The 25,088-nt window shown below is 46.3% G+C and overlaps 2 protein-coding genes across 3 annotated transcripts in view; both read right to left on the bottom strand.

Annotated features, from left to right (window-relative positions):
- The window catches only part of CD151 (CD151 molecule (Raph blood group)), a 52,758-nt gene extending 47,750 nt beyond the window's left edge, over window positions 1-5,008 (bottom strand). The window contains exon 1 of one of the 2 annotated variants that reach the window (XM_044425710.1): window positions 4,862-5,008. The gene's annotated coding sequence lies outside the window, so the exon portion shown is untranslated. Of the gene's footprint in view, window positions 1-863; window positions 1,203-4,861 lie in introns of those variants that run through there. The other variant, XM_044425713.1, reaches the window with a different exon arrangement.
- A 14,978-nt stretch (window positions 5,009-19,986) lies between these two features.
- Window positions 19,987-25,088, bottom strand: part of CRACR2B (calcium release activated channel regulator 2B) — a 56,367-nt gene continuing 51,265 nt past the window's right edge. Inside the window, exons 14-17 of the mRNA XM_044425949.1 lie at window positions 24,375-24,489; window positions 23,367-23,474; window positions 21,607-21,683; window positions 19,987-20,554 (exon numbers count right to left, since the gene is read on the bottom strand). Of these exons, the coding sequence (XP_044281884.1) occupies window positions 20,470-20,554; window positions 21,607-21,683; window positions 23,367-23,474; window positions 24,375-24,489 (385 nt within the window). The 3' untranslated portion in view covers window positions 19,987-20,469. The remainder of the gene's footprint in view (window positions 20,555-21,606; window positions 21,684-23,366; window positions 23,475-24,374; window positions 24,490-25,088) is intronic.

Here is a 25,088-nt window from a genome sequence, read left to right as displayed (position 1 = left end):
GGGCAAATAAGGCTGACTCTGTTTGAACTGGAAAACATATGCTATTTTGAGGCAATCGCCAAAGCTGCCAGTAGGAACTGTGCTCAACAATGTTAAGGCAACCTATTTCCTTTAGGAACAAAAATAAACAATAGTACAGGGTCATGAGGCATGGTGTTTTGGAAGCTCAGAATAGAAAAGCAGTTTATCTCAGGCATATTTTCAGTGAGGAGCCGGAAGTGGCAGAAAACAGATGGTGCAGAACAGCAGCTTTCCAAATGAGCAGCCTTGCCTGCTTCCAACCCTCCAGTCCCTAGTTCTATGTGCCATTTAAGAACAAATAATTCAGCAATGGGGCTTTGCATGTGTTCGTGTCTAACAGTGCCATTGGATACATTGCCACTCAGAAGCAAGCTCCCTTGTGTTTAATGGGAGTGACTCACAGACAAAACAGGACAGCACTGAAGCTGAGACACAGACCTTCAACCCCCGTGCCTGCTCCCCTAGACATTCCTGACACCTCAGTCATGCCACTTTGCAAAATGCATGCCTGATACAGGGGCATGAGGTGTGTGTTTACTAATCAGTGAGCCTAGTTCTGCTATGCAGATTTCAGACTTGAAAAAGGACATAATTTTCATCAGCTACATATCTTTTAAACAAATGCTTCTTTCACCTAAAGGAATCTATTTATTATGCATTCATAGGTAAATGCAACTAGAACTCTAAAAAAAAAAAAAGAAGTAGCTCTTTTTCATTGTAACTGAACAACCTAGTTTGCACTTAACACTAACCATGGCTTATTTTACCCATTATTAACCAATGGTTTCTGGTCCTACCCAAGGTTGGTCTGACAGTCTAAGCAACCATGATTTGCTTCCCACCTTCATCTGTTTTCTCTCTGTATCCCAGTAACTTTTGTGAAACTATAATACTGGCATGTAGAACAGCTGCTTTTATTGACAGCTCTTGCCTGCTGCCTCTGTAGGGTAGTAAAATAACCCAGGAATAATGCACGGTTCTAGATGCACCTGTAATGAGAAACCATAGTTTACACAACCCCAGAGTTCATGACCCAACAACCAACCATGGACTCTCTTTCTCAGTTGTTCATGGCTAACAAATCAAGATTTGTTTGAATAGCTGTGTTCATACATTACAACAACCCAAACCACAGGTTAGCATTAAGTGTTAACCAAACCAATGTGTTCTGAAGTTTTTAAAACACTGCAGACTTGATGCCCCCCCTCCAATATCTATTCAGTGCTGCCCCATTATTTTCAGCAAGTTTCATGTGACAGAATGAAATCCTGACAGCGACACAGCAGGTTTTGACATGGTAAGGCTGGAAGTATCCCAAGGCACACTTGCCATCTTCCTTACTAGCCAAGCCATCCCTCAGCCTTTTATGCCAAGCCAGCCTTAAGAAAGCACTGTCTTTTAAGACTCTTAGTATGTTCCATATATTCATTCCTGTGCTCTATATATTCATTCCTGCGGACTGTCAACTGCCTTAGGGACATGTTAGAAAGAAAGGTAGGATGTAACTATTTTAAACAACTAAAGGAAGCCAGTGGACAATGTGCTTCATCCAGAAACTTGCCGGCTGGCTGTGGCAACTCCTAATCACCTGTAGGTGACCAGAAATGGGCATTTTTGTAAATAAATACTTTTATGGTAAGCCAATTGTAAATCACAAAATAGGTACATAGGCAGCTGTATGTGGCCAGTAAATGTATATGGGGTCTAGTCACTTTTGTGCCCTGTTTGCAGACTTTATAGACAGACAAACGCTTATTGAGTGTTCGGAATCCTCCTCACTCAAACAACTCCTGCTGTTGCCACAAGAAGACAAATACACAGAGAATCCTAAGAATAGCTCCTTAAAATTCCCCAAATTTTACACCTACAGCAAAGACTTCAGTCAAGCCTTTGTCCAGCTGCAGACATTTCACTGCTGTAAATCACCCAGAGAACTTCAGCTATAGAAATAAAGATGATGATGATGATTTGTATCCTAGAAAAGGTGTTTTAATCTACATTTTATGATCACAAATGACTGGGGTTAAACTTTGAATCTTCCAAAAGAGGGTGATTCTGTATTGTACGACTGCAATATTATTCAGACTTAAACATGATCAAACCCAATGAATGCTTAACTGCACAACATCACCTTGCACATGTTCCCAAACTCATAAAAAAACTTGTGCCCTGCCAAGAACAGAAATTGTTATTCTGAACAGAAACATCAAAATACAGTTTCACAGAATGACCTCTTTCAAAAAGCCGCTTCTAATTCTAACCCGTAAGCTAGCATATTCTTGAACTACTTCCTACCACCAACTGTTATCAAAGAGCAGAGTTTGATACACTGTCTCAAGCTACACTCAGGTAAGGATTCTTTTCTTCCTCAAAAATGGTCTTTGCTCCTTTAAGGCTTGGTTCAATGCCAGCCCTTTACAGCCAATGCCAGCAAATTCCTGGCAACTCTGCTCTGGGCTTTGTTTGTTCCTAAAGTCCTGGCTACAGCTGCCCAGAACTGCCTACAGGTCTGACTGCCCTTTTTAGTCTTACACTTGCTTTTTCGTTCCCAATTTCTTGCTGGGCCACAAACCTCTCCTTTCCCCCATCCTGGCACATATGTGCACACCCATACCTACCCCCAGAACATATGCCCTCTTCAAACAACAAATTGTACAAATGTACAATTGTACAGGAAGTCTTCAAAACACATTAGATAATTAAGAGGTGTAGTGTTTTAGCTATGCTTTTTTAGCTAGCCAGCTTGATAGTCTCATGTAAAGTAGCACTGACAGGAAGAGTCCTTTTATTATAACGCTGTACCCTTACTGAAACTCTGTTCACACAAACAAGGAGCATCACTATGCATTACTTCTGTAGCACCAAGGCCTTCCTTCTGTGCATTTCACACACACCCACTTTGGATACTGAGAAATATATTCCCCAGAAAAATAATTGGTGGCAAGGAAGTAGTCTTTCAACATGCAGACTTCTATTACTAGATGTAAAGTGGAAACGCACATATCTGTCCCAACCTGAGATACATAAGAGCTATTTCCACTTGTCTCACCAAAGGTGGTGATGTGCAAGTTCCACCTTTACATATTACAATGGAAATGCACTTCATTAATGCTTCCTGATTATGAGCAAAACCACCTTCAGTGTCCGGGTTGGTGCATAGCTTTAGGTGAACAATGTGGAGTGCCAGCATAATTTCATATGCATTCTGCATAGAACTTAACTTTAGTACAACATTAATGATGTTTTGGAATAATTATCATGGAGAAGGGAATCAACAAGGTTTATAACATTCCTAATTCTTATAAAACTTCAGTTTTTCAATTTTACCTTGCAAAATTTCACATGTGCTTATCAAAAATAGGAAATCAAAGATTAACTACAGTTAAAAGATTAAGAAACCGTCTCTCTTCCAATGCAGCATCCATCATGAATGGATTTGAAGACAGTGTAATAGGGCCCTCACTCTTCTGTCGTCCTATGCACTCTGGTCCAGCAGGTTTTGCATTATAACCACCTGCCAAGTATGAGCACTAAGCACAATGGCTCTGTCCTACCATTTTCCAGTCACTTTGCCACTTGCATATGGCATTATTCCAACCTAAGCAAATATCACTTATAGGTAACGTTTGATCCCAACCTTAATGACCTATGACTTAGCCTTCATATGGCTGAAGCCTTAATCCCAACACTGGATGAACTGAAAAATTCACAACTCAGCAATAAATTCCTTCAGCCACACCCATATTAGCTAAGTCTAAGAGCTAGTTAAAGACCTTCCCCATCATCCATGGATCAGTGTCAGTCTGTCGCAGCAAAATAAAAAAAATAAAGACTCTTTTACCTTAAAGGCAAAATGCAGACTACAAAAACATATGCCATAATGCTTTGCAAACATATGCCATAACGCTTTCATAAAACTCTGCTAATTCTTTTTGAATTCCTTGCCACATATCAAGGCTGCCCAAACAACCTAAGGGACCAGGATAGAGAGGAAGCAACCGGTTATTATGGTGCAGAATCTTGATGCAAATAAGTTCAACTGCATTCTACTTACTAGGGGTGCCAGGTAAGTCAGAAAGTTGGGCTGACAACAGTTCAAAGATAAATTAAATAACGCAATACAAAGCCTATAAAGCAACTGTCTCGCGTTAGTTTCACGGGACTAAAAAAAGTTGGGGGACGCCGGATCTTGGCGGAGGCGTTAAGAAGTGCCCGTGGGATTCTCAAACGCACCCTGCAAGCAGTTTGGGCTCACTCCCATGTCTCGCGAAGCAAAGTTAACTTCCCAGCCTTCCAACCTCATTCTCCCCGCCAAACGCCTCCGTTCAAACCCCGGGCCGGGCCGAAGGGGCCTTTCCTCAGCTACTCCCTCCCTCTCTCTCTCCGCCTCACATGCAAGCAAAAGGCCCCCTAGGCTGCAAAGAGCAGGAAAGAGCTACGCTAGCTGCCCTCACCCATACCCGCCTTCCCACCCGAGGTCCTCCATGGCTGGGGGATGCTGGGAGTTGTAGTCCAACATCTGGCGGCCCGGGTTGGGAGGGCTGCCCCGCATGCTTTAAGGGAGGAGAAGAGCCACTAACTTCGTGGCCCCGCGCCGACAGATTTTCTCCTTCTCCACCTGGCCAAACTCCGATTCAGGAGCGGCGGCGCGCCCGGCGCAGGGCCCCGCCAACTTTCGGAGGCGAGGGCTTCCTTCCTTTGTTGCCGCTCCTCCAAGTGGCCGTTTCCCGTCCTCCCCGCCCGCCTGCTCCGCGGCCGCCTACGGATCGCCCTTTCCCCGCGGCGGGCGCCACCCAAGAGCAGGGAAAAGCCGGGCAGGGCTCCCGCATCCCTCCCGTACCTTTGCTGGCGATCCGGGAGGTCGTGCCGGCGGGGTCGGGAGACGGCTGGGAAGTGCTGGTGCAAACGCGCGGCGGCGAGCTGGCGAACCACTGCGCGACTCCTCCTCAAGAGAGACGCCTCCCAGCTCTCGGATCCCGCCGCACCGCTCCGATCGCCTTCAACTCTTGGAATAAACTCGGATCTTGCGCTTCGAGGGTCCAGAGACGCCTAGCGGGAGCCGGAGATCATTACTCCTTTGCGTAGCGGCGGGGAAGACCGATAGACCTTTTGACTCGTTATTGTATTTGAATCCCGCCCCTGTTTCCCTCTTGCAAGGAGCCCAAGGCAGTGTACAGAACCCCCCTCTCCGTTTTATTCTCAAATTAGGCTGGAAGTCAAAGAGAGACTCAAAGTCCCCAGCGAACTTCATGGGAGATGGGGACTAGAAGCCGGATGGGGACTAGAAGTCCCCATTCAACGCACTAACCACTAGACCATATGGCCTCTCTTTTTAAATGAAGTTGGCCAGGGACATGCTCTTCTCTGCGCAATTGTCATACTCTCACAAGCGATTGCTACTGCAGCCGGCGGTGTTGCAGATTCGGCTGGATCCTGAGGCTGAATGCAAGGCCCCCAAAACTCAGGGGGGCCTTGCATGTAAGAGTGGCAGGTGCACTCAGGCTGTTCAGCAACATCCTTTCTGCTTATTTCTTTTTTTTAAAAAAAGGTGGTGAGCCAGGCATGTTTGTAGTCAGGGATGCTCAGTTTATTATTTTACTTTGTATTACTTTGCACTGTCTTACCCTTTATTACAACAAAATGGGGCGCATTCTCAAGTGAATGTGCTTATCATCAGGGCAGCAAAAGCAGACACCCATTTCAGCCCTGAAGGTTCCATGATTTAAGTGAGTTTAAAATGCGAAGCTGCCCCTGCTTAGAGTGTTTGTTTTCTTTTTCTTTATCAGGGTGGAAGAACTGTGTTCTGTTTGTTTTGTTTTCCTCTCTAATATATTAGAAATATAAAAGTTCAAAAGCATGGCATGGCAGTGGGACAAAGTTGTGACTTGCTTCAGAATGGAAATAATACACAAGGCTAATTCAAAAGGGCGGCCAAAAGAATGTTTAAGACGCAATCCTATGCATGTTTAGACAGAGAAAAATCCTACAACTCCCAGCATTCCCTGGCCAATGTTAGGAGCCTCTTTCACTTTGCTTTCTAACATTGCTGGTTCTTCCTCATAGGAGTCCTCTGTGAAGCTGTCTGTCATCCTTTAAGCTCTCCTGCATATTCTTTCCACCTTCTCTGTATTTTCTCCTGGCCAAATAGTAAATTCCCTTGTTTGTCTTTCAGCATTCCCTAATCTAGATTTGAATTTCCCTTTGATTTCTTGGATCTTCTGAAAGAAGTATCTTGCTTTTCCTTTTTTGTGGTTCTTTTCTATGTCTTTGCATGGGGTCATTGTAATAGTTCTTTTTTGGCTTTGCATAAAGCCATTGAAGAGTTGCGTTCAGGATTTTGACCCTACTTTTGTCACCATTTCCTTTTGTTTCTTGCCGATCCCTAGCAATTGTGTTTCTCTTGTTATACATCTCAGCTTTTTCTTTTTGCTATAGGAATTGTTTTTTGGCATTCTTTCCTAATGATAACTGTAGTTTCAATCCACAGTTCTTCTGGTTCTCAGTCAGTTGAGTTCAGTAGTACAAATCTGTTCTCTGTGTGGACTTTAAATTCCTTGGGAATGTTATTTAAATTTTATCTTGGCATTATGATTCTGTTAGCAATCTTTCTGTACACTGATTTTGATACTAAGAATTCATAGTAACTACTACATTCTCTTCCTGGCCTTGTTTTGGCAGCAAGAATACACTTCCCCTTCTCCTGCTTCTATTTACATATTCCATTTGATTTCTACATTGGCCATTCAGTGATGTTCATGTGCACAATTTCTGATTGGTTGCCTGAAGTATCTATTTGCAATAAACAAATAGTTGGCGTCATAGAATTCTATGAATTGTTCTCCTACTCAATTTCTGTCCCCAGGCCAAAATTTCCAACTACATTGGATTCTGCTTTGTTATCAACATTTGCTTTTCAGCCACCTGGGATTATTAGCATGTCCTCTTGAATTCCTGCGTTAAAATTTCCAATTTCTTCTTGTTCTTCAGCATCTTTTGTTAGAACATTGATTTCAATGATGGTTACATTAATAGGTTTTCCAAGAATTCTGATTGATATAACTTGGTTGGACTTTGCATTATAACCTTTTACTGCTTGTGCTACATCTTGCCTCAGTATTGGAGTAACTCTGTTTCTTTTGAATTTGCCATTACCAGAGTAAAACACTTTGTGTTTGTCTGGCTGAAAATGTCCCAAGCTAACCAGCGTTACCTTGAGCATCACTCTGATCCTCCACCAGTGTTGCCTTCAACTGCCACTGCTGCATTGAAGCTGCCCTTCAGAAGCTTCTCTGCCCTTCATCTTGGAAGCTAAGCAGTGTCAAGCTGGGTTGACATTTGGATGGGTGACATGAGTCTTGCATTGAGCAGGTGATTGGACTTAAGGGGTCTGCTAGGCCCCTTTCACCTGTATGATTCTATGTGACCATTACTCCTGGAGAGCATAGGTGCATCATAGTCTGGAGTCTCTGCTTGGACCATTCTGCCTTGGGTGACCCTGCTAGGAGACCAGCCTAGTGAGAGAATCCGGCCTCCTGGTGGCATTGCTGTTGACTCCTCTGACACTCTCAAACCCCCTCACCAGGCTGAAACATGCATCCAGGAGGGGGACCAAATGATTTAGGGTGATTAAAACAAAAAGGAATTGTGAAGAAATTTAAAAATGTATCTCCAAACTGGGAGAATGAGTATTAAAATAACAATGCAGGTCAATGTGAGCAGTGTGAAATGAAGCACATTGAGGAAAATACCAAGACCAAGAAAGTGGTGATGGTGGTTGAAAGCTTGATGAAAAGGCTGACCTAGTATGCAGCTGGTGTGAAATAAATTCTGTGTTGGGCATAACTGGAGAAGGAATTGAAAATAATGTTATCAATTTCTTACTGCTGTTACCAGTGTGGACCACACTGAGAATACTGTGTAAAGTTCTGGTCACTGTACCTCAAAAAGAATATTGTAGAGCTCTCTACAAAAGAATATTATCAAGAGAACAAGCCAAATTATCAAGAATCACAAAATGAGAGGTACACAAAATTATGCACGATATACAGAAAATGGATTATTTCTTTCTCGTAATACTAGATCCTAAGGCCATTTCCTGAAGCTGAGTGCTGGGAGACTCAGGGCAGAGAAATGGAACTACTTCTTCACACAATGTATACTTAATGGTGGAATTTGTATCACTATGCAGTGAAAGCCAACAATGTGGATGGTTTTACAAGAGGATTGGACCAATTCAGGAAGGCAAAGGCTTCCAATTGCTGCTAGTCCTGCAGGCTTTATATTACCTCCCATATCAAAAGGATATGGCCTCCTTTGCAGCAAACTGGTCACTCCTCTATGAGGAGGAAGTTGGAGGATAGACATTCAGTGCAACTACATCTCTGCTATTTCAAGCAAAATGATGTTATTCCTTTGGCAAAACAATGTTTTGCTTTTCATTTCTTTGTGAACAGGACCAATGTGAATTGATCTAAGGGCCAAACCAAATCTGTTGATTAACACGCACCCACCAGTTCACGTGTAGCAGGAGTAAATGCTAGCCCATCAGATTTCCCTTAGGCCCGAAGGTTCTGATTGTTATCCTACTTTGTTCTTCAACCATATCACAAAATTACTGTATCTCATTCTGTTGAAGCTCAGTCTGACTCCCTGAAAGATGGAGCTGCCAATAATGCCAGAGACAAAGTTTAAATCAAGAGGTAGCTTTCACTGATCGTTTGTTTAGTTCATGTAATTTGCTGAATATTTGTTTTTTTTTGCAATTACAGAACTGTCCCATAGCAATTAACATCTTGTACATATCCATTTATCAGGACCAGAACTCATTAAGAAATAAAAATCTCTAATTTGGGGTGATGAAATATTCACATATGATTTGGTGGGGACAGAGCCAATTATGCTATTCCAATTAGTCATGGCCTAATCAATATGCACACCAATGTAATGAGAATGAGATGAATATAATAAGTAGGCAAACAGCTAGCTTGAAATTATGTGACAGCTGGGCTTCCAGCAATATTGTCTATCATCATGACAATGAAATGGTGAATGATGAAACACATGTGGATTGTCCTCAGGACCCTTTCATTATTTTATTTATTCACATGTTTATTATTCCTAATAGGATTTGATTTGTATCTTGCCTTTGTACCAAAAATGGCAATTGGGATGGCTTACACAGACAATTAGAATTAGTATGACCAGCAAAACTATACAGTAAATACCACAGGTGCATATAATTGCAAAACAAAACAGCATCCAACTCACAGACCCACAAGGAGGCCCGAAGGCCTTCTTGAATAAAGTGCCCTTTGCCTGCCATTGAAGGGCTAACACAGAAGGTGCAAACCTACCTCGGGAAGGAGTTCCGCAGCCTAGAAGCGGCCACCAAAAAGGCCCTTTTCACATTGCCTTCAAACATGCTTCAGATGAAGGCAGAGTCTCTCCGGGAGCAATTTGCGACTGCCTAAGCAGGCTTGCATGGAAGAAGGTGGTCTTGCAGGCAGCCAGGTCAGAAGCCACGTAGGGTTTACAGGTCTTAACCTCCACTTTACAGGCTCCCCAGAAACAGACCTGTAGAAGCTGAACTGGCTGTACTGAAGGCCTCATGCGCTCCCTGTCCCTGGCCACATAGTCTGGCTGCAGCATTCTAGAGCAGCAGGAGTTTCTGAACAGTTTTGAATGGTGGCTCCATGTAGAGTACATTGCAGTAGCCCAAATGGGATGCAACTCCGGTGTGAGTGATGGTGGCCAGATCATACCTCTAGGAATGGGGGCAGGGGGTGTGCTAGCTCAGTGGTGCAAGATGTGCTCCTGGCCACTGCTGAGACCGGGGCATCCAGGCTCAGGGCTGAGTCCAAGAGTCCAGCCCCACTGCAAGCCTGGGTGTTCAGGAGGCATAAGTCAACACCCCCCTTCCCTGACCTGCCTTGACCAAGACCGCTCGGTCTCGCGTGGATTAAGCCTCGGTTTGTTAGTCCTCGTGTAGTCCATTACCAACATCAGGTGCCAGTCTAGAACCAGAACAGGTTCCTTGGATTTAGCTGGAAAGGAGAGATGGAGTTGGATGCCGTCAGCACACTGGACCATCTCCCAGCAGCTTCATCCATATGTTGAACAGAACCCCAAGTGACTTGACAGTTCAGTGGCTGCAGAGCAGAACAGAGGAATCCCCCAACAGCCCCTCTGAGAGCACCCCCCAAGAAGGCCTGGACCCACCCGGTAGCACTGTCTCTAAGTAGCGTCGCAGGCAAACAGCTCCAAAAGGAAACCATGGCAGATGGTACTGAAAGCTGCCAAAAGTTCCAACAGAATCAGTTTTTTCTGATTCACTGCCCTGGTTCATTTCCGGGCATGGTTCATGCATCAGGGCAGTCCCTGTCCCACTCCTGAAGCATAAATAAAATGGATCTAGATAATCCATCTCATCCAGAAATTTTTGAGATGCTACTGGCACCTTGCCCAAGAATATTGGCGACTAGATGGTAATTATCCAGTACAGAGTTTTAAAAACAAAGGTCTTAGCACTGCTTTCTTTATGCTAGGTGGAGTCGCACCAAGCTATAAAGACATGTTCACTACTTTGCAAGGTGGAGGCCACCTTGATATTTATAGTGTCTAGCCACAGCAAGTTGAACTTGGCAGCTATTAAAGAGAGGAGCCTCGTTCCTCCCTGCGGTGTCCCCAGGATCCCACGCAGAGGATTGAGAGGGGACCTGCAGGGCAGGAGGAAAGAGACCACCATGAGCCCAACCATCTGTCAATCTCATCATGACTGCCTGGCACTTCAGGGCAACCCATGGTGATGTGCGAACCTACCCAGAGACAGAGATGGGGCTGGAAAGGTTCAGGAAGAGCAGGAGGGAAACGAGAGATGGTGGAGAACTGTGTGTCTGGGGAACCAGCAATAGTTCTGCACGGGATGCCTTCACCACTCAGCCACAGCCATGCACAGCGCACAGAGCTTCATTTCTGACCTCACGTGGGGTCAGGCTTCCTCCTACATCTGCTACGTTCTGATCTGCTTACATGCACAAGAGCCCTGCCAAGAAAATGCATGCACAACCACCTGTGCATCTCTCTCATGAGTAGCCCTTCTCTGAACCACCAGTTCAGGCCATAGGATTTTGTACGAACATTCCTGTACTGCCCGTAGCCAAAGCTCTCTGGGCCGCTCATGTCACCCAACATGTCGCCCATCCACCCAACATGTCACCCAACATGTCACCCATCCATTCAACCAGGCCCGACCCAGCTTAGCTTCCAAGATTAGGCAGGATCAGGCACTGCAGGGTACACAGACTCTGCAGGAAATGCTTAGGCTTTTCCCTAGATAAGGGTGGGGAGGAGTTCAGCAATGAAGAATGTTAATTGCCCGTGGGAGCGTGCCTCCCACCCACAACAGTGCAGGGAAATGAAGAGGGTAACTTGGCTCGATCAAAGCTGATGTTGAAGGCCATCAAATGCCTGCACGTAGCCCTGTCAGCTCCATTTTCACATTTAATCCTCTGGCTTCCAGCAGCTGCTAACGGAATGCATTGCTGAAGTCGAAAGAGGCTCACTGACTCTCCCACCCGGAGCAGTGTCTCCCGTAACAATGCTGTCTGGCACAACGCATGCTGGGATGCAACAGTCATGGAGAAACCATTTCCTCCACGAGAAGCTTCTCTTTTTAGAATGGGAAGTGAGTCATCCTTTTCCTACTGAACGCTGCCTAGAGGAAATCTATTTCCAGTGTATTCTTATATAAACAGATCCCATGGGCTAATCTAGGTGCAATCCAATTGTGTCATAGCATTTACTGTCCAAGTTTTTAAAAATGCATTTAGTCTCAAGAGACAGGGTGGGATGTCTGATCATGATCCGGAATTGTGTTAGACCCAGAGGAGAAATGTAACCTTTTCTGTAGCAGGCAGTTAGTAAAGCCCACATGTGGGTAAAGCACTGCTGGCGGTTGCCCCCGTGCCACCATATCTGCAGAACGATTTGTGGGTCACTGCATCCATGTTTCTTAAAACAGCAGCAACAATATGGAGGCTTGGCCCGTTGGCACTTCCCACCACAGTTTTTCACAAAGTTCGCAATTAGACCTCGTCTTTAGGGAACGCTGCCTCAGCTATAAACCCTTATGGGAACAGTCCTGGATCCAAGCTCCAACTCCCTCTTCCCCCTGCTACCCAGGTGCAGAAAGAACCGGGCAGGTTGCCTCTCCAAGGCTGGAAAATTGACCTTGGAGAGGCAGTAACAGAGCTGTTTTGGGACAGGGAGGGGAGGAGACTGGAGCCCTCCTGGTGCCTTGGCCAGGCAGCCGCAAACGGCAATCAGATGCGGGGCGGAGCGGGAGGTGCAGGGAGGCGGAGGTCACTCTGCCACGCCTCCCACTCCAAATGTGTATGAGCCTCAAGGGCACAGTTGATAGGATTGTGTCTTAAGCACCGCCTTCCTCCAAAGAGAAATGCGCATGGCACCGCCACCAGGAGAGGCAACCTTTCCAAAGGAACACAAATAAAAATGTTGATTAAAAGGAATTATTTACAGGAAGGAATAACAAGTTGCTTTTCAAATAACAGGTAGAGGTTGCTTTAAGTTTCTGAGGGTAAATGTTTGCTAACTGTTTCTAATAGATAAGAGAGTCTTTTTGAGTTAAATAAGCTCGCAAGAGTGGCAGACTAGATTTCCCCCTGATTCTCCACAGACGAGAACGGAGAACCGAGAACCGATGCTTTAAACCTGTCTTCTCCAGCTTCCAGCTCTTCCTGCTTCTTCTGGCTTCCAGGATGATTCAGACACTCCAAGGACTACCTGAGGAAGGTTTCTTGGATCAGAACTAAAGCAGGGACATAAAATGTATTAGGTATAACTTAGATTCCTCATGAAAGGATGGGAATGGTTTGATGTCTATGCCACTCAATAGCTAAAGCTCTCTGCGCAGTTTTCAACAGCTCAAACATACAATAAAAGGTGATAAAAAGCTAAGCATAAAAACATAAAATTTCCCTAAAAATGTGAAAACTGGATTTAAAAACCAAATGTAAACAGATTACATAGCGAAGACCATTGAAAGCATCAGGAGCTGTTAGACACCCACCATACTGCTCCCGTATATTATTTCAAGCTGTTAAATGCCTTGGCATCAAGCACAGTCCTAACCTGGCACTGCAAAGATAGCCGAGTTGGCACCAGGCAGGCCTCAGTGGGGAGCTTGCTCCATAATTGGGGACTGACACTGAGAAGGCCCTCCTCCCTTTCACCCCCAGTTGAGCGTTCCTTGGAGGCAGCAGTTGGAGGAAGGATCCTGGTAGGTTGCAGCTGGGAGAGGCGTGCCATCAAGGACGGTGGCCCTAAGTCATGCAGTGCTTTATGCATTAAAGGCAGCATCTTGACTGAGGCTCAGAAGCATAAAGGGGGGGGGCAGAATTGGCATATTATGTTTTGACCTCCTGGTCCGGTCTGTTAATCTGGCTGCTGCATTTTGCACAAGATGCAACTTCTGAGCAGACTTCAAGGGCAGCCCCACATACAGTGCGTTGCAGGAATCCACTTTAGAGATGATCTGAGTGGGATGGTGTAACTTGGTTTCCTGCAACAGCAGGGGGCTGGACCAGATGGCCTTCCTGGCCCCTTCCAACTATTCTAGGATTCTTTGAGAGTGTAAATTCCTGAAACCAGGCTATCCCCGTCCATCAACCGAAGTCAGTAGAAGGCACCGCAAGAGACTGAGGGCACCTGAGCCCCAAGTGACAAAGATGTCTGAAGGAGAACCCCCAGGCTATAAACCTGCTCCTTCAGCGGGAGAGCAACCCTGTCTAATCAGGGTGAACAGCCTCCATCGAGTCGGCGGAACCACCACCAGCAACATCTCAGTCTTGCCCGGACTGAGCTTCTGCTTGTTCACCCTCACCCACTCCATTGCCATAGCCAGGCCCCTAGTGGCTCATGTACCTGTTGAACAGAATGGGGAATAAGATCAGCCCCTGAGGAACCCCATACTGGAGAATCCATGGGGTGAACAATATTCCCCAAGCACCACCCTCTGGAGCTGGCCATCCAAGACAGACCACCCACCCCAGCTTGGACAGCTATCCCAGAAGAATGCCACAGTTGATGCATCAAAAGCCTCTGAGAGGTCCGGGAATATTCACAGGGCGCTCTGCCTCCATCTCGCTCCCGGCACAGGCCATCATACAGGGGGACGAAGGCTGTTTCTGTGCCAAAACCAGGCCTGAACCCAGTGAAATGGATCCAGTCTCATCCAGTGCGCCTGGAGCTGATGGGCCTCCACCTGCTCAAGGACCTGGCCCAGAAAGGGATATTTGCTACTGACCTAAAATGGTCAAGATCTTTTGGGTCCAGAGGGGGTTTCTTCATGCTTGCTACTTTAAAAGTATAGTTCGTTCCAATAACAATAATCATTTGACTGACTTTATGTTTAAATGCAAAGAATGCCTTTTTAAAAAGAAGCAATGCATAATTTTCATTTCCCTAAAACAAATCTTCCATTCCCCCTCACCAAAAAAAGTAGGAAAAGCTGTTTCGCCCCCGTAGCTGCAGTATTCCAGAAATTGCACCTCTTTACTCCAACAGATGCTATTTTCATTTTTGTAAATTTGTACATGAAATGCCAAACTTGCACTTGGTCCTGGCTGGAGCCACTGGCTCGTGAAAACACCTGCGTGAGCTCTTCTCCCTTTGCCCAGATGTGATGGCTTTGTCTGTACAGACGCTGTGTCCTAACTTGCAGTTTTCACCCTTCCCCCCCCTCAAAGCAGGTGAGATCAAGCCTGAGGTAATTCTCATCCCCCAGCCTTTCCCATTGGCCGGGCCAGCTGGGAATGATGGGAAAGCAGACCAGAACATCTGGTCTGCAAAGCAGGTGGGGAAAGTTGCTCTCCTTTAATTGTGTCTCACACTTCCTTTTCAGGCTGGAATGATGGAGCCAAGGGGATCCTCTGGTTATACTGAAAGCTGCGCATTCCATTTCCATTAGAAACTTCTTAAAAAAAAACCTGCCTCACCCTTGTGTGCCAGGACTGACTCAAAAGCCTTATCTGCAGCAGAGCCTCCTAGGAAAAGAAAGAACAATGTTGGAACAGCACAGAACTGAGTCAAGGCTGAGTAAAATAATAATAATTAAAAAAACAGAACCTTGCTTTCCATGACAAATCAAAGGAGCAGCTTTGCCACACTCCCTTGACACGTGAAGCACTTTCAAAAGGGGCAGTTCCATCGATACAGTGCTTGGATCAGGCGATACAAAGAGAAGCTTGTAAAATCCAGCCAAAAAAAAGGGGGGGGGGAGCTGCATTGGCTGTATGAAAAAATCCCAGCATCCATATGGTGTGTGGCTCTTAAAATCAAATTTTAATGCCCAGTGCTCCAATTAATATCCTATAGCCTAAGGAGGCAAAAAACCTAGTTCTGCATGAAAAGGAAGAATTTTGAAAGAGCTTTCCTAGTATTAGCACGCTCACCTTATGAATATGCTCCTGTCTGCCAGGTTTCCCACAGGTCAATGACTGGGACACGCCAGCAAGAGCATGTGCTTAAGGACTGGAATCCCAGGCAATTGTATTATTTGTTTGTTTAATTAATAAAATAAATATTCTATAAATGCATGAGTGGCTGTCAAGCTTAGTCTCTTGGAGAGATGTACGTAATAAAAGAGAAAGAGCAAAATCAATAAAACCAATAGCTCCAAACATGAAATCACATTAAAATGCAGGAACAAAAGCACAATTATCATTTTTTCAACACCACTGAAACAGCAAGGCAGAAAATGCAGAAAGAAGTGTCTAAAACAATAACAGAGGTGAAACAACTCAAAACACAACTTCAGAGCGTAAGATATAAAATGCTGGAACAAATAAAATGAGCTGGGGGGGGGGTGTCTCCAAAAGATCAACAAGGAAGCTGTCATGACACCTGTCTTCTTGTCAAGATTAGGTACATCTAAGGAAGCTCCATTTCATTCTCCAAACCTCCTGTGTGCATTATCACTCCTTGTTCTAAAGTCTTTGTACACAAGGCACTGATGTTTTCTCACTTACAGTGGTTTGCTCAGGCTTTGCACAGCCCCCTCCTCTGGGGTCCACCTCATGCTTTGCAGCTATCATAAAGTCCACACCCCCGCCTCCACCCCCGCCCCGTACATGCATACACAAGGAAAGTCTGGAAGTATCTGTGGATGGCAGGATGAAACTCCTGGATATTGGGACACTTCTGCAAAACTGCAGCACCACTTAGTACATGTGTGATGGGATATTTAGAAAGCCAGAGCAAAACAAAAACAGGAAAAATGTGCCTAAAGGAGGCAATCATAATCTGGAACCTGGTGACAGAAGCCTTGGTAAAGTGCCAGGTTAAAAGTTTCAGAGAGGGTTTCTCCATCTACACAGGGCATAGACATAGAAACAGAGCGAGTCAGAAGGGGCCTCCGGGGCCATCTAGCCTGATCCCCAGCTCCAGCCAGCTCCGCTCACAACATGCCCACCATGTGCATGTCCAGCCTATCCTTAAACATCTTCACCGATGGGGCTTCAACCACCTCCAATTAGGGGTCGTAACAGTCAGGAAGTACGTGCTGGCATCCACCTTGCATCTTGGTTCTCTGAGATTTGCTCCATCAGAACGTGTCCTGCCCTAATCCACAGGGGAAAAGGAGTCACGACCCACGCCCACATGTATTGTCCTTTGTGATTCCTCATGCGGTGGTTTGTGAGTGCTTTATGCAATGACATCATCTTCCAGGCCGTCTCCCATACTTTGCAACCATTTCCACAGACATCTACTCATCTTTTACTTTACTTTTGAAGCTCTGGGAAGGTCAAGCTGAGCCGGAGGTGGCAGCAGTGTACTGACTAATTGCCTTGCAGCTGCACTTCAGGAAGCCTGGGTATGCCCATTCCCTTCACTGAAATCACCAGGCAAACCTCTCTCATTTGCATTCCACCTTTCTGCTGAAGATCTCAAAGCAGAATAAACCTCACGACAACCTTATGAGCCAGGTAAGGCTGAGAGATAACGACTACCCTCTGAGGTCACCCACTGAGCCATACAATGCTTCTCATTCCCACCTGCCATGAAACCCCTAAATGCTACACTGTCCCACCACCAGTGCCAAAGTAAGATGCCCAGCCCAGCCAGCCAGCCCTGGTCTGCGGAATGGGCCGCACCAACTTCTCTGCCTCAGACAACGTAATGCCTTGGATGGGCCTTGGCTACTGTGTGTGTGCGCAGGGGAAGGGCCTGACTATTCAAATTTAGACCCCAAATTAGAGTTTTAAGCACAGTTTCACCCACCCAGGCAGAAAGAGAGAGTGAGTGTGGTCACTGTCAGGAAAGCTTAGGTGACCAGGATGTAAATAGCATCCACCTCTCAGCTAGCTTCCTTTGGCATTCTAGGCTGGAGCTTGCAAAATAAACTTCATGTTGTATTTGACGTAATCCCTAAACTGGTTTGGTTTAATTGACAAATATTAATTCAGTACATAACATTAAGCCATCTTCAAACAAGGCATCTTTTAAAAAACTGGATGGTGCGTTTCTCAGTTTAGTTTGCCGTATGAAATGCGACCATGGAGCAGCAAGGGCATCCCATCTGATCAAAGTCAAACTTTGCCCCAAATTTTTTTTTATTTATATCCTGCCTTTTTCCTACAAAGGGCTCAAGGCAGCTTACATCTCCTCCTCCATCTTATCCCCACAACAACAACCCTGTGAGGTAGGTTGGGCTGAGAGTCTGTGACTGGCCCAAAGTCACCCAGTTGGCTCCATGGCTGAGCGGGGACTAGAACCCAGATCGTCTGAGTCCCAGTCCCACGCTCTTAACCACTACACCACACTGGCTCCTAAATTTTATCATATCAAAATGACTAGAAATGTTGTGAATCTCTGTTAATGGGGGAGGGGGGCAGCAATGTTAAGACTCTCCCTTATTTATATCTCAAAGATTATAACGCCTTTGGCCTGCCTCTCGGGAAGCTGTTCTTGTTCTAGAGGAAACAGCACCACCTAGTGGCTGTTTCCATTAACAGCAAGTAAGGCAGAAAGAAAGGAAACCAACTAGCATGAAGGGAAGAGATGCTCCCAGGTATGCGTATGTAGTACTGTTGGGACACAAGAAGGCTGGCCATACCAATAAGCGGGATGGGGGGGTGATTGCCTCAGGCAGCAGTAGCTGGAGAGCATCTTGTGGTTCCCCTCCATTGGATGACAGAGGTGCATCAGCCACACAACTTGATCCCCCCCCCCCCCCCCATTAACCTATCACCTCAGATGCAGAGGAGGATGCTGGCTAATCACCAGCACTGAAGTAAGGCTCATCTTTCTCTCCCCCCCCCCCCCACACCCCGCATGGGAGACAGGAAGGGGGCACCTTTGTCTTGGGTTGGCCCAAGGGAAGAAAGAGCACATAGAAGTCCAGTCTGTTCTGTGGTTTTTGACTTGTGAATTTATATTATTAGCTGACTTGTGAATTAGCACAATTAAGGGGCAGGATATAAATATTTTAAGAGCAATACTCTGGAGAAATATACCCCTACCCTAAGACTTGCATAATCACCACGCTAAGAATTGGCGTGGACTTGGTGTGAGGAAGGGGAGAATGACCAGGCCTCATCCCACCGCTACAAACTGAGCTCTGTGCTCTGTGGACACCCCGGAGGGGCAAGGGAGCATCCATATCACCGCTGCGGCTCACATTCTCCAGCTCCAGCTCGCCTGCGGGGGCCCTTTTAAGAAGAAAGGGGACTGCAGGCTCCACCTAGTACATCCCCCGTCTTACCAGTAGGAGATTGCTAAATCTCAACAATTCCCTGTAAGCCTGTCCCTGAAAATTTCTGGGAAAGGAAATTTCACAGTCTTCCTGAGATTGTGGATTACTCTACAGCGGGACAACTTTTACAAGTTTAGGAAAGTGCCCTTGATCAACCTCTTTCTAACCTAATCCGGTTAGATCGTGATGGTACTCTTATAGCTTCAGTGAGAAATGCTTCTCCTCCATAATCAATTCAGTCTTTTGTCTTATGATTTGACATGTCTCAGACTCTGGGAAGTTCTCCTGACTCCCTTGAAGCAACTGGGAGCTTTGTATAAACTGTTTTTTTTTGCTGGAATCTGTCCTCTGAAATAACTGTTCTTTCCAATTTGGAATCATTCATGTCAGGTAGGGTGGGGATGCTGGTGTCTGGCCAAGCTTTGGGGAGGGATGGGTAACCCAGTGCCCTCCAGCCGTTTGGGACAACAAGTGTCTCAATCCCTGAGCATTGGCCATGCCGGCCAAGGCTGGTGGGTATCATCATCCAAAACATCTGGAAGACCCAAGTTGCCTACTTCTGATGGCTATGAGAATCCAAATCTGCTTTCAAATGTCAAAGATGGAGCTTTAAGGAAATACAGGCAAGCAAAAGTAAGGAATATGCATGGATTGCTACGTGGTTTAGAAGAACAAGAGTTTATTGAGCGACATTCTCACAGAAGCAGGAGAAGTGCATATTATGGTTCCACTGATGGTACTTAGCACGCAGAGAGTTTTCACTCAATTAAAGTTAAGAGTTTCTCTATCCAGCTTGTCAGGAAAAGGTACAGCATAATTCATGGGCATTTCTTTCTGTTCACACAAAAATGCCATTCCTTCCCTTCAAAAGAACAATGTTAGAGCAAACTGCCCATGCAAGAGCTCCCTTGCATTGCACAGTTATCATCAAAGCTGACAAATAACTAGAATTTTACTATGTCCATCAAGACACATCATGCAGTAAAATGTTTGATCTCTGACAACAACCAGAGTTATCTTCCTGTATGTGCTGGTTCTGCTAAATCAAGGGCCCACTTTGCTTGAGTTTATAGCAGGGGTGGGCAATTTCCTCCCCTCTCACTAAGGCTGGCCTACCCATGAAGCCGGGCGAGAAGCTCACACGACGTGGCAATGAGCAGCAAGTTGTGCTGGACCTCAGCCCAGCTGGGAGACCCCCCCCCCCACCTCCACCAGGTGCTCCCCAGCCTCTTTCCTGCTCTGGCAGGTGGCTCTTTCATCCCAGTCTGTTTAGGGCAGTTTGGTAATAAGCTGGCTCAACTAGAGTACTTGACTCTTTATGACTGCATTTAGTTCAATTACTCAGATGTGTATATTTCCTGGTGTTACAGAGTGCCTTCTTTTGACCCTCTAAAACAAACCTCTACATTTTATGGAGGAATTGATAATAAAGCGTCCCTGGAATATTACTCAGACTAGCATCTGTGGGTGATTTCAAAGCATAAATGATGTTATGTCTCTTTTTTTTTTTTAAGGAACGGAAAAAAGTAAGGGAGAAAGTAAAGAAACATTGCACCATTATTTTCGGTACTGCCAAGAATGGCTCTTGCTATCTTGTGTGGAGGTAGCCTGCTCTGCCTGCCTCCTGGTCTCTGATTGATTTGCTGATGTTTTCCGGACTGACGTTCCACGCTCTGTTACAAGCAACACCCTTTTCTCTTGTCATACTCCTCCAGGGGCCGTGCCCGCTCTTGCTGCTTGTCCTCATGAGCTGCTAACAGCCTGGAACAAACAACCATGTTAGCAGGTCAGAAGGGAAGGAGAGGACTAACATTTCAAAAAGCCAGGTGAATGCTAGCAGTACTCTCCCATGTCTTAATTTGAGAGGAAATAGCCTACATCAGTACAATGACAGGAGAGTCTACAGGTAGATGGGCTGGGTTACAGCTCCTAACACTGTTCAGCAGTCCCTGGTGGTCACCAGTTTGGGAGAGGTGGGTTAAGTGCCTCATTAGCACAGGACCATCCTGATTTGCAAACATGAATTTGACAGCATCATCATGTTGGAATCAATCCTTATGAAGGCAGCCACATAGCTGGGGAGGGGTGGCAGCTAAGGGATGCCTCGCTTAATTTTTTTCTAAATAAAAGCAATTTACAGTGTTGTCTTTAAAAGGTCTGCAAACCCAATGAGCCTACTTTCCTGGTACTCCTTCCAGTTTTACAGCTGAATATGGGCCTGAATGCAGAGTGCAGATGAATTTGGGAGTAACTTCAGTGTGAGGTGCTGCTGAGAGTGCGCATCATGCTTAGTCCAAGTGCTGTTGGGATATTGGCCTGTAAGTTATGTGAGGATGATGCTACAGGGAATCCGAGCATCTCACAAGTTTTAAAGTTGTCGTACCAGTTCATCAACTCTGGCAATTTTACAGATGTAGGTTTGTCACCCTGCGGGAAGCACTGGGTTGCTCTCGCCTCTTATGCAGTGCGCCCAAAATACGTTGGGTGATGGCCAAAACACAGAGGATGAGTCTCGCCTACCAGACCTTTCCTGTTTCACTGGAATCACTTTATGTATCATTTATTGTAATACGGCTTTCCAACGCAGGTTCTTCGCTTTATTGGACAGCTCAAGCCTCCCCCAATCTGGTTCCTTCCAGAAGTGTCAGACTGCAGCTCCTATCATCCCCAACCAACATGTGGACCATGGAGAGCATCAGGCCAAGGGCTGGTCCAGCCTTTGCCCAGAGGGAATCTATCAATTTTGCCAGACTGAACGAAGAGCCAGGGTTGCGTCTGCTCCATTCCTGGTGGTGGGCGGCATTCATACAGACCTGGCCATGTGCAGCATGGGCTCCAGGATGTTACAGCCTGTCAGGGCACTGCACTCGTAGAAGGCAGCCTGATATTCCTGCAAAAGGGAAAGGCCATTATTGGCCAACAATGGTCAGGCGGCCACCTCGCTGCTCTGCTGCTCCTCCCTGCAACTTTTCCAAGTCGAGCTCAATCATCGCTGGAAAAGCTTCCACGTGTTGCAGGCCAGGCCGTTCCCAATGAGGTACCATCGCTCCACAAGCGAAGACAACCTCCCTCTTCTGCGTTCAACCTCCCTCACCACACATTGCACTTCCGGGTCTTTTCCGCAGGGGCTCTAGGTACATACTTGGGAGAGGCCTACTGGAGAGCCCAGGTGTGCCACGACTGCCTCTGGAGTGTGCACACGCAGCCTGGATTTGCTCTCTCGTCAGGTGTGCTCCTGCTAGCGAAACAGCCCTGACTGGGGCCGGGTGGAGGGCCAGGCCATAGAGAAGCGCTGCGCAGCCGTGTTAGAGGGGTGTGTGGAAAACACAGACACGGGTCAGACGACCAGCCTCTGGTTCTGCTGCACCGTGACCACTTCCGCTGCGTTGACGTGCACTGAATTTTGGACAAACCACAAATGGTTCTGTGTCAGGGGGAGAAGCCCGTACAGCTCACATCTCGTGTGTGTGATTCAGCGCTACTTACCCAGAGTTACCTTCAGTGGGATCATTCAGGTTAGCTTTGCAACTAGCATAAGGAGAGATCCTCCAGTATATTTTCTTGAAACCCGATTCACACACTGTCCTGAGCAGCGTGGTGTCACTTCCGCTTCCCACATGGCCCTGCTCTCTCTTCTGTAAGCAGCATTGGTGGAACGGTGCCAGCCAAGCTGGTGCTTGCTTCTGCCTGGCCCCAACTCTAAACCCTAAACACGTTCACTTGGAAGTCCCCTCAGCCTCACTTCCAGGATGCCGCCTCTAGAACCGCTATGTTTCTAGAATATACATATATATATGTCCTCCCTCCCACCCTGCACAAAAGGCAGGCATGGGGAAGGGCCCCATGGGGGAGGCAAAGGGTTGCGGCAAAGAGAGACCACTCAGACCACTGAGGTCAGCAACACGCGGGCTGAGATTTATCACTTTCTTATTTTTCTTTACAACCCAAGAGCTGAAACTCACTATTAAACCATAAAAGATAAAACCACAATTAAACCATAAAACATGAAATGATAAAATACAATATAAAAGTTTAAAGCTACATATAAAATGAAAACAATAACCAAGCGGAACTGAGCAGAAGTGCAAAGATTTAAAACAGAAATTGAAAAAGATGCTTGGGAAAATAAGATCTTTACTTGGCACCAGAAAGAACATAATCAAGGTACCAGATGAGCCTCTCTGGGAAGTTGATTCCACAGTCAGGGAGCACAACGGAAAAAGCTCTTTCGTTCATAGTCACCTGCCTCACATTCTTGGAAGGGGGCTCCCAGAGGAGGGCTGCTGAGTGGGGGGGGGGGGGAGTCTCTAGGTCCAGTTAGTTTGGCCCAGAGACAATGCTGTAGCACCAACCTTCATCCAATCCACTGACTGCATAGTCTGAAGACTGCATAGTCTGAAGTTCTTTCAACTCCCTCATTTATCTGAGCTTTAGCCTGCCCCTAGAGCCACAAGGTTCCCTGGGCAGGTTGCAGACAAATAGCTCCTTAAGAGCTCCCAACACAAGCTTCTTAGTGGCCACGCAGGGAATTGGAGTGAGGATGAACAGGGGAGGGAGAGACGGAGAGCCATACCTTTGCCAGCCGTTCTCCCTCAAGCCTGGACACCTTTGGTTCCTCTTTGTCTGCTCTATCCATCTTGTTTCCAAGGAGAAATACCAGGACACCAACTCCAATCCAGTCCTACAGAACAAAAGAAGCCCTGTTATTCTTAAGGAAGGAGAGTTCATTCTCAATCGAGCCCCAGCCGGGATGGGCAATGGTCGGTCTCTCTCTGTGCTCCAACAAAAGGACTCTGTTTTCTTTTTAAGCTGTCACTCTGTAAAGTCATTTGGTCAAGCATCAGTATCAGTCTCACAGCCCCTTCAAGTGCCTGAATATTGTTCAGGAGATGCAAGAAATGATAGCCGTCAAGAAAAGAATGGTGGGTTCTGCATTTGCACATCTTTGATGAAATTCCTGTGCCGGGAAGCCAAGAGTTGCAAAATTCCCTGGGCACTCTTATATGCTAGGTGCTTTCCAGCACAGTGTTAGGGCTAGGATGACGCATCAGCTTACAGCTAGTGTTCAGAAACGGTCAGCTCCTGTACAGTTCTCAGTGCTTGGAATGAGTTCATGTTGGGCAGGAAAAGGTAGCTGTCAGGAAAAATCCTGAGATTTCTCTTCCTGAAGATGGTTGCAAAATGCCATTGGGTTAGAATGCAGGATTTGGATCCCAGATATGAGTCTTGTTAGGGTTGGGGAGGTGCCAGTCCCTCTGCCTCTCCTAGTACTTGGAAGTAGCTAAGGTGAAGCAGGAAAAGCCAGCAGGCGAGAACGCCCCAGGGGGCCCTGCGGTTGCACATCCTTTGAATCTTTTGGTGTCTTTTTGCACTGCATTCAGGCTGAGGATGACCATCTGGTCAGGGTTCAGAAACCCTCAGGTTCTATGCATTCCCCAGTGCCCTGAGTTAGTTCAAGTGGGGCAGGAGAAGGGACTGTCAGGGAAAATACTGAGCTTTCTGCATCTGATGACAGTTTCAGAAGAGGATGTGGTGATTTTCCAAAGCTGCATAGCTGCAGCCATTCATAGTTTATTCTAACCTGGGCATAAGATATCCAGTTTCGGACGGCCATAAAGGAGCTCTCTGCCATGATGTCATACATGATCAGGATGCCGTCCGCTCTTCGGAAGTATTGCTTGGTGATACTTTGGAATCTAATGCCAAACAAAATCCAAAAAGCGTTATTCATGTATTAACAGCCCCTCCACTCACAGGGTTTCTCTGTAGGACAGGTTTAGCCCTTGCGTTACCCAGGCTTCTTCCCCCATTTTCATTGCGGGAAGAAAAATGTGTTGCTGGCACGCTTTTTTTCCTGGGCTTTGAATTTCTTGCCTTTCCATTGTGGAATTCTATGACAAGGTTTAAAAGACAGAGGGGACGTGGAAGATGTGGTTGACCTGGATTTCAGCAAGGCCTTTGACAAAGTGCTGCATGATATCCTGGTTGAGAAACTGAGGAGTTTTGGGATACACCAATGCTCTGTCCGATGGATTAGGGCATGGTTGACAGACCGAAAGCAGAGGGTAACTATTATGGGGAATCATTGGGATGCTGGCCAGGGATGAGCAGGGTCCCCCAGGACTTTGTCCCGGGACAGATCCTGTTCAATCCTTTCATCAATGACCTGGAAGAAGGGGTGACCAGTCTGCTGATCAAATTCACAGACGATACTAAAATGGGGGCAGTGGCCACAACTGAGGAGCAGGCACTCCAGATCCAGAAGGACAACAGGATGGCATTCAGTGTGGGTAAG

Source organism: Varanus komodoensis, unplaced genomic scaffold (assembly GCF_004798865.1).
Source record: "Varanus komodoensis strain SLA01 unplaced genomic scaffold, ASM479886v1 scaffold16, whole genome shotgun sequence".
Taxonomy (NCBI): Eukaryota; Metazoa; Chordata; class Lepidosauria; order Squamata; family Varanidae; genus Varanus; species Varanus komodoensis.
This window is presented reverse-complemented; position numbering and strand designations above follow the sequence as displayed.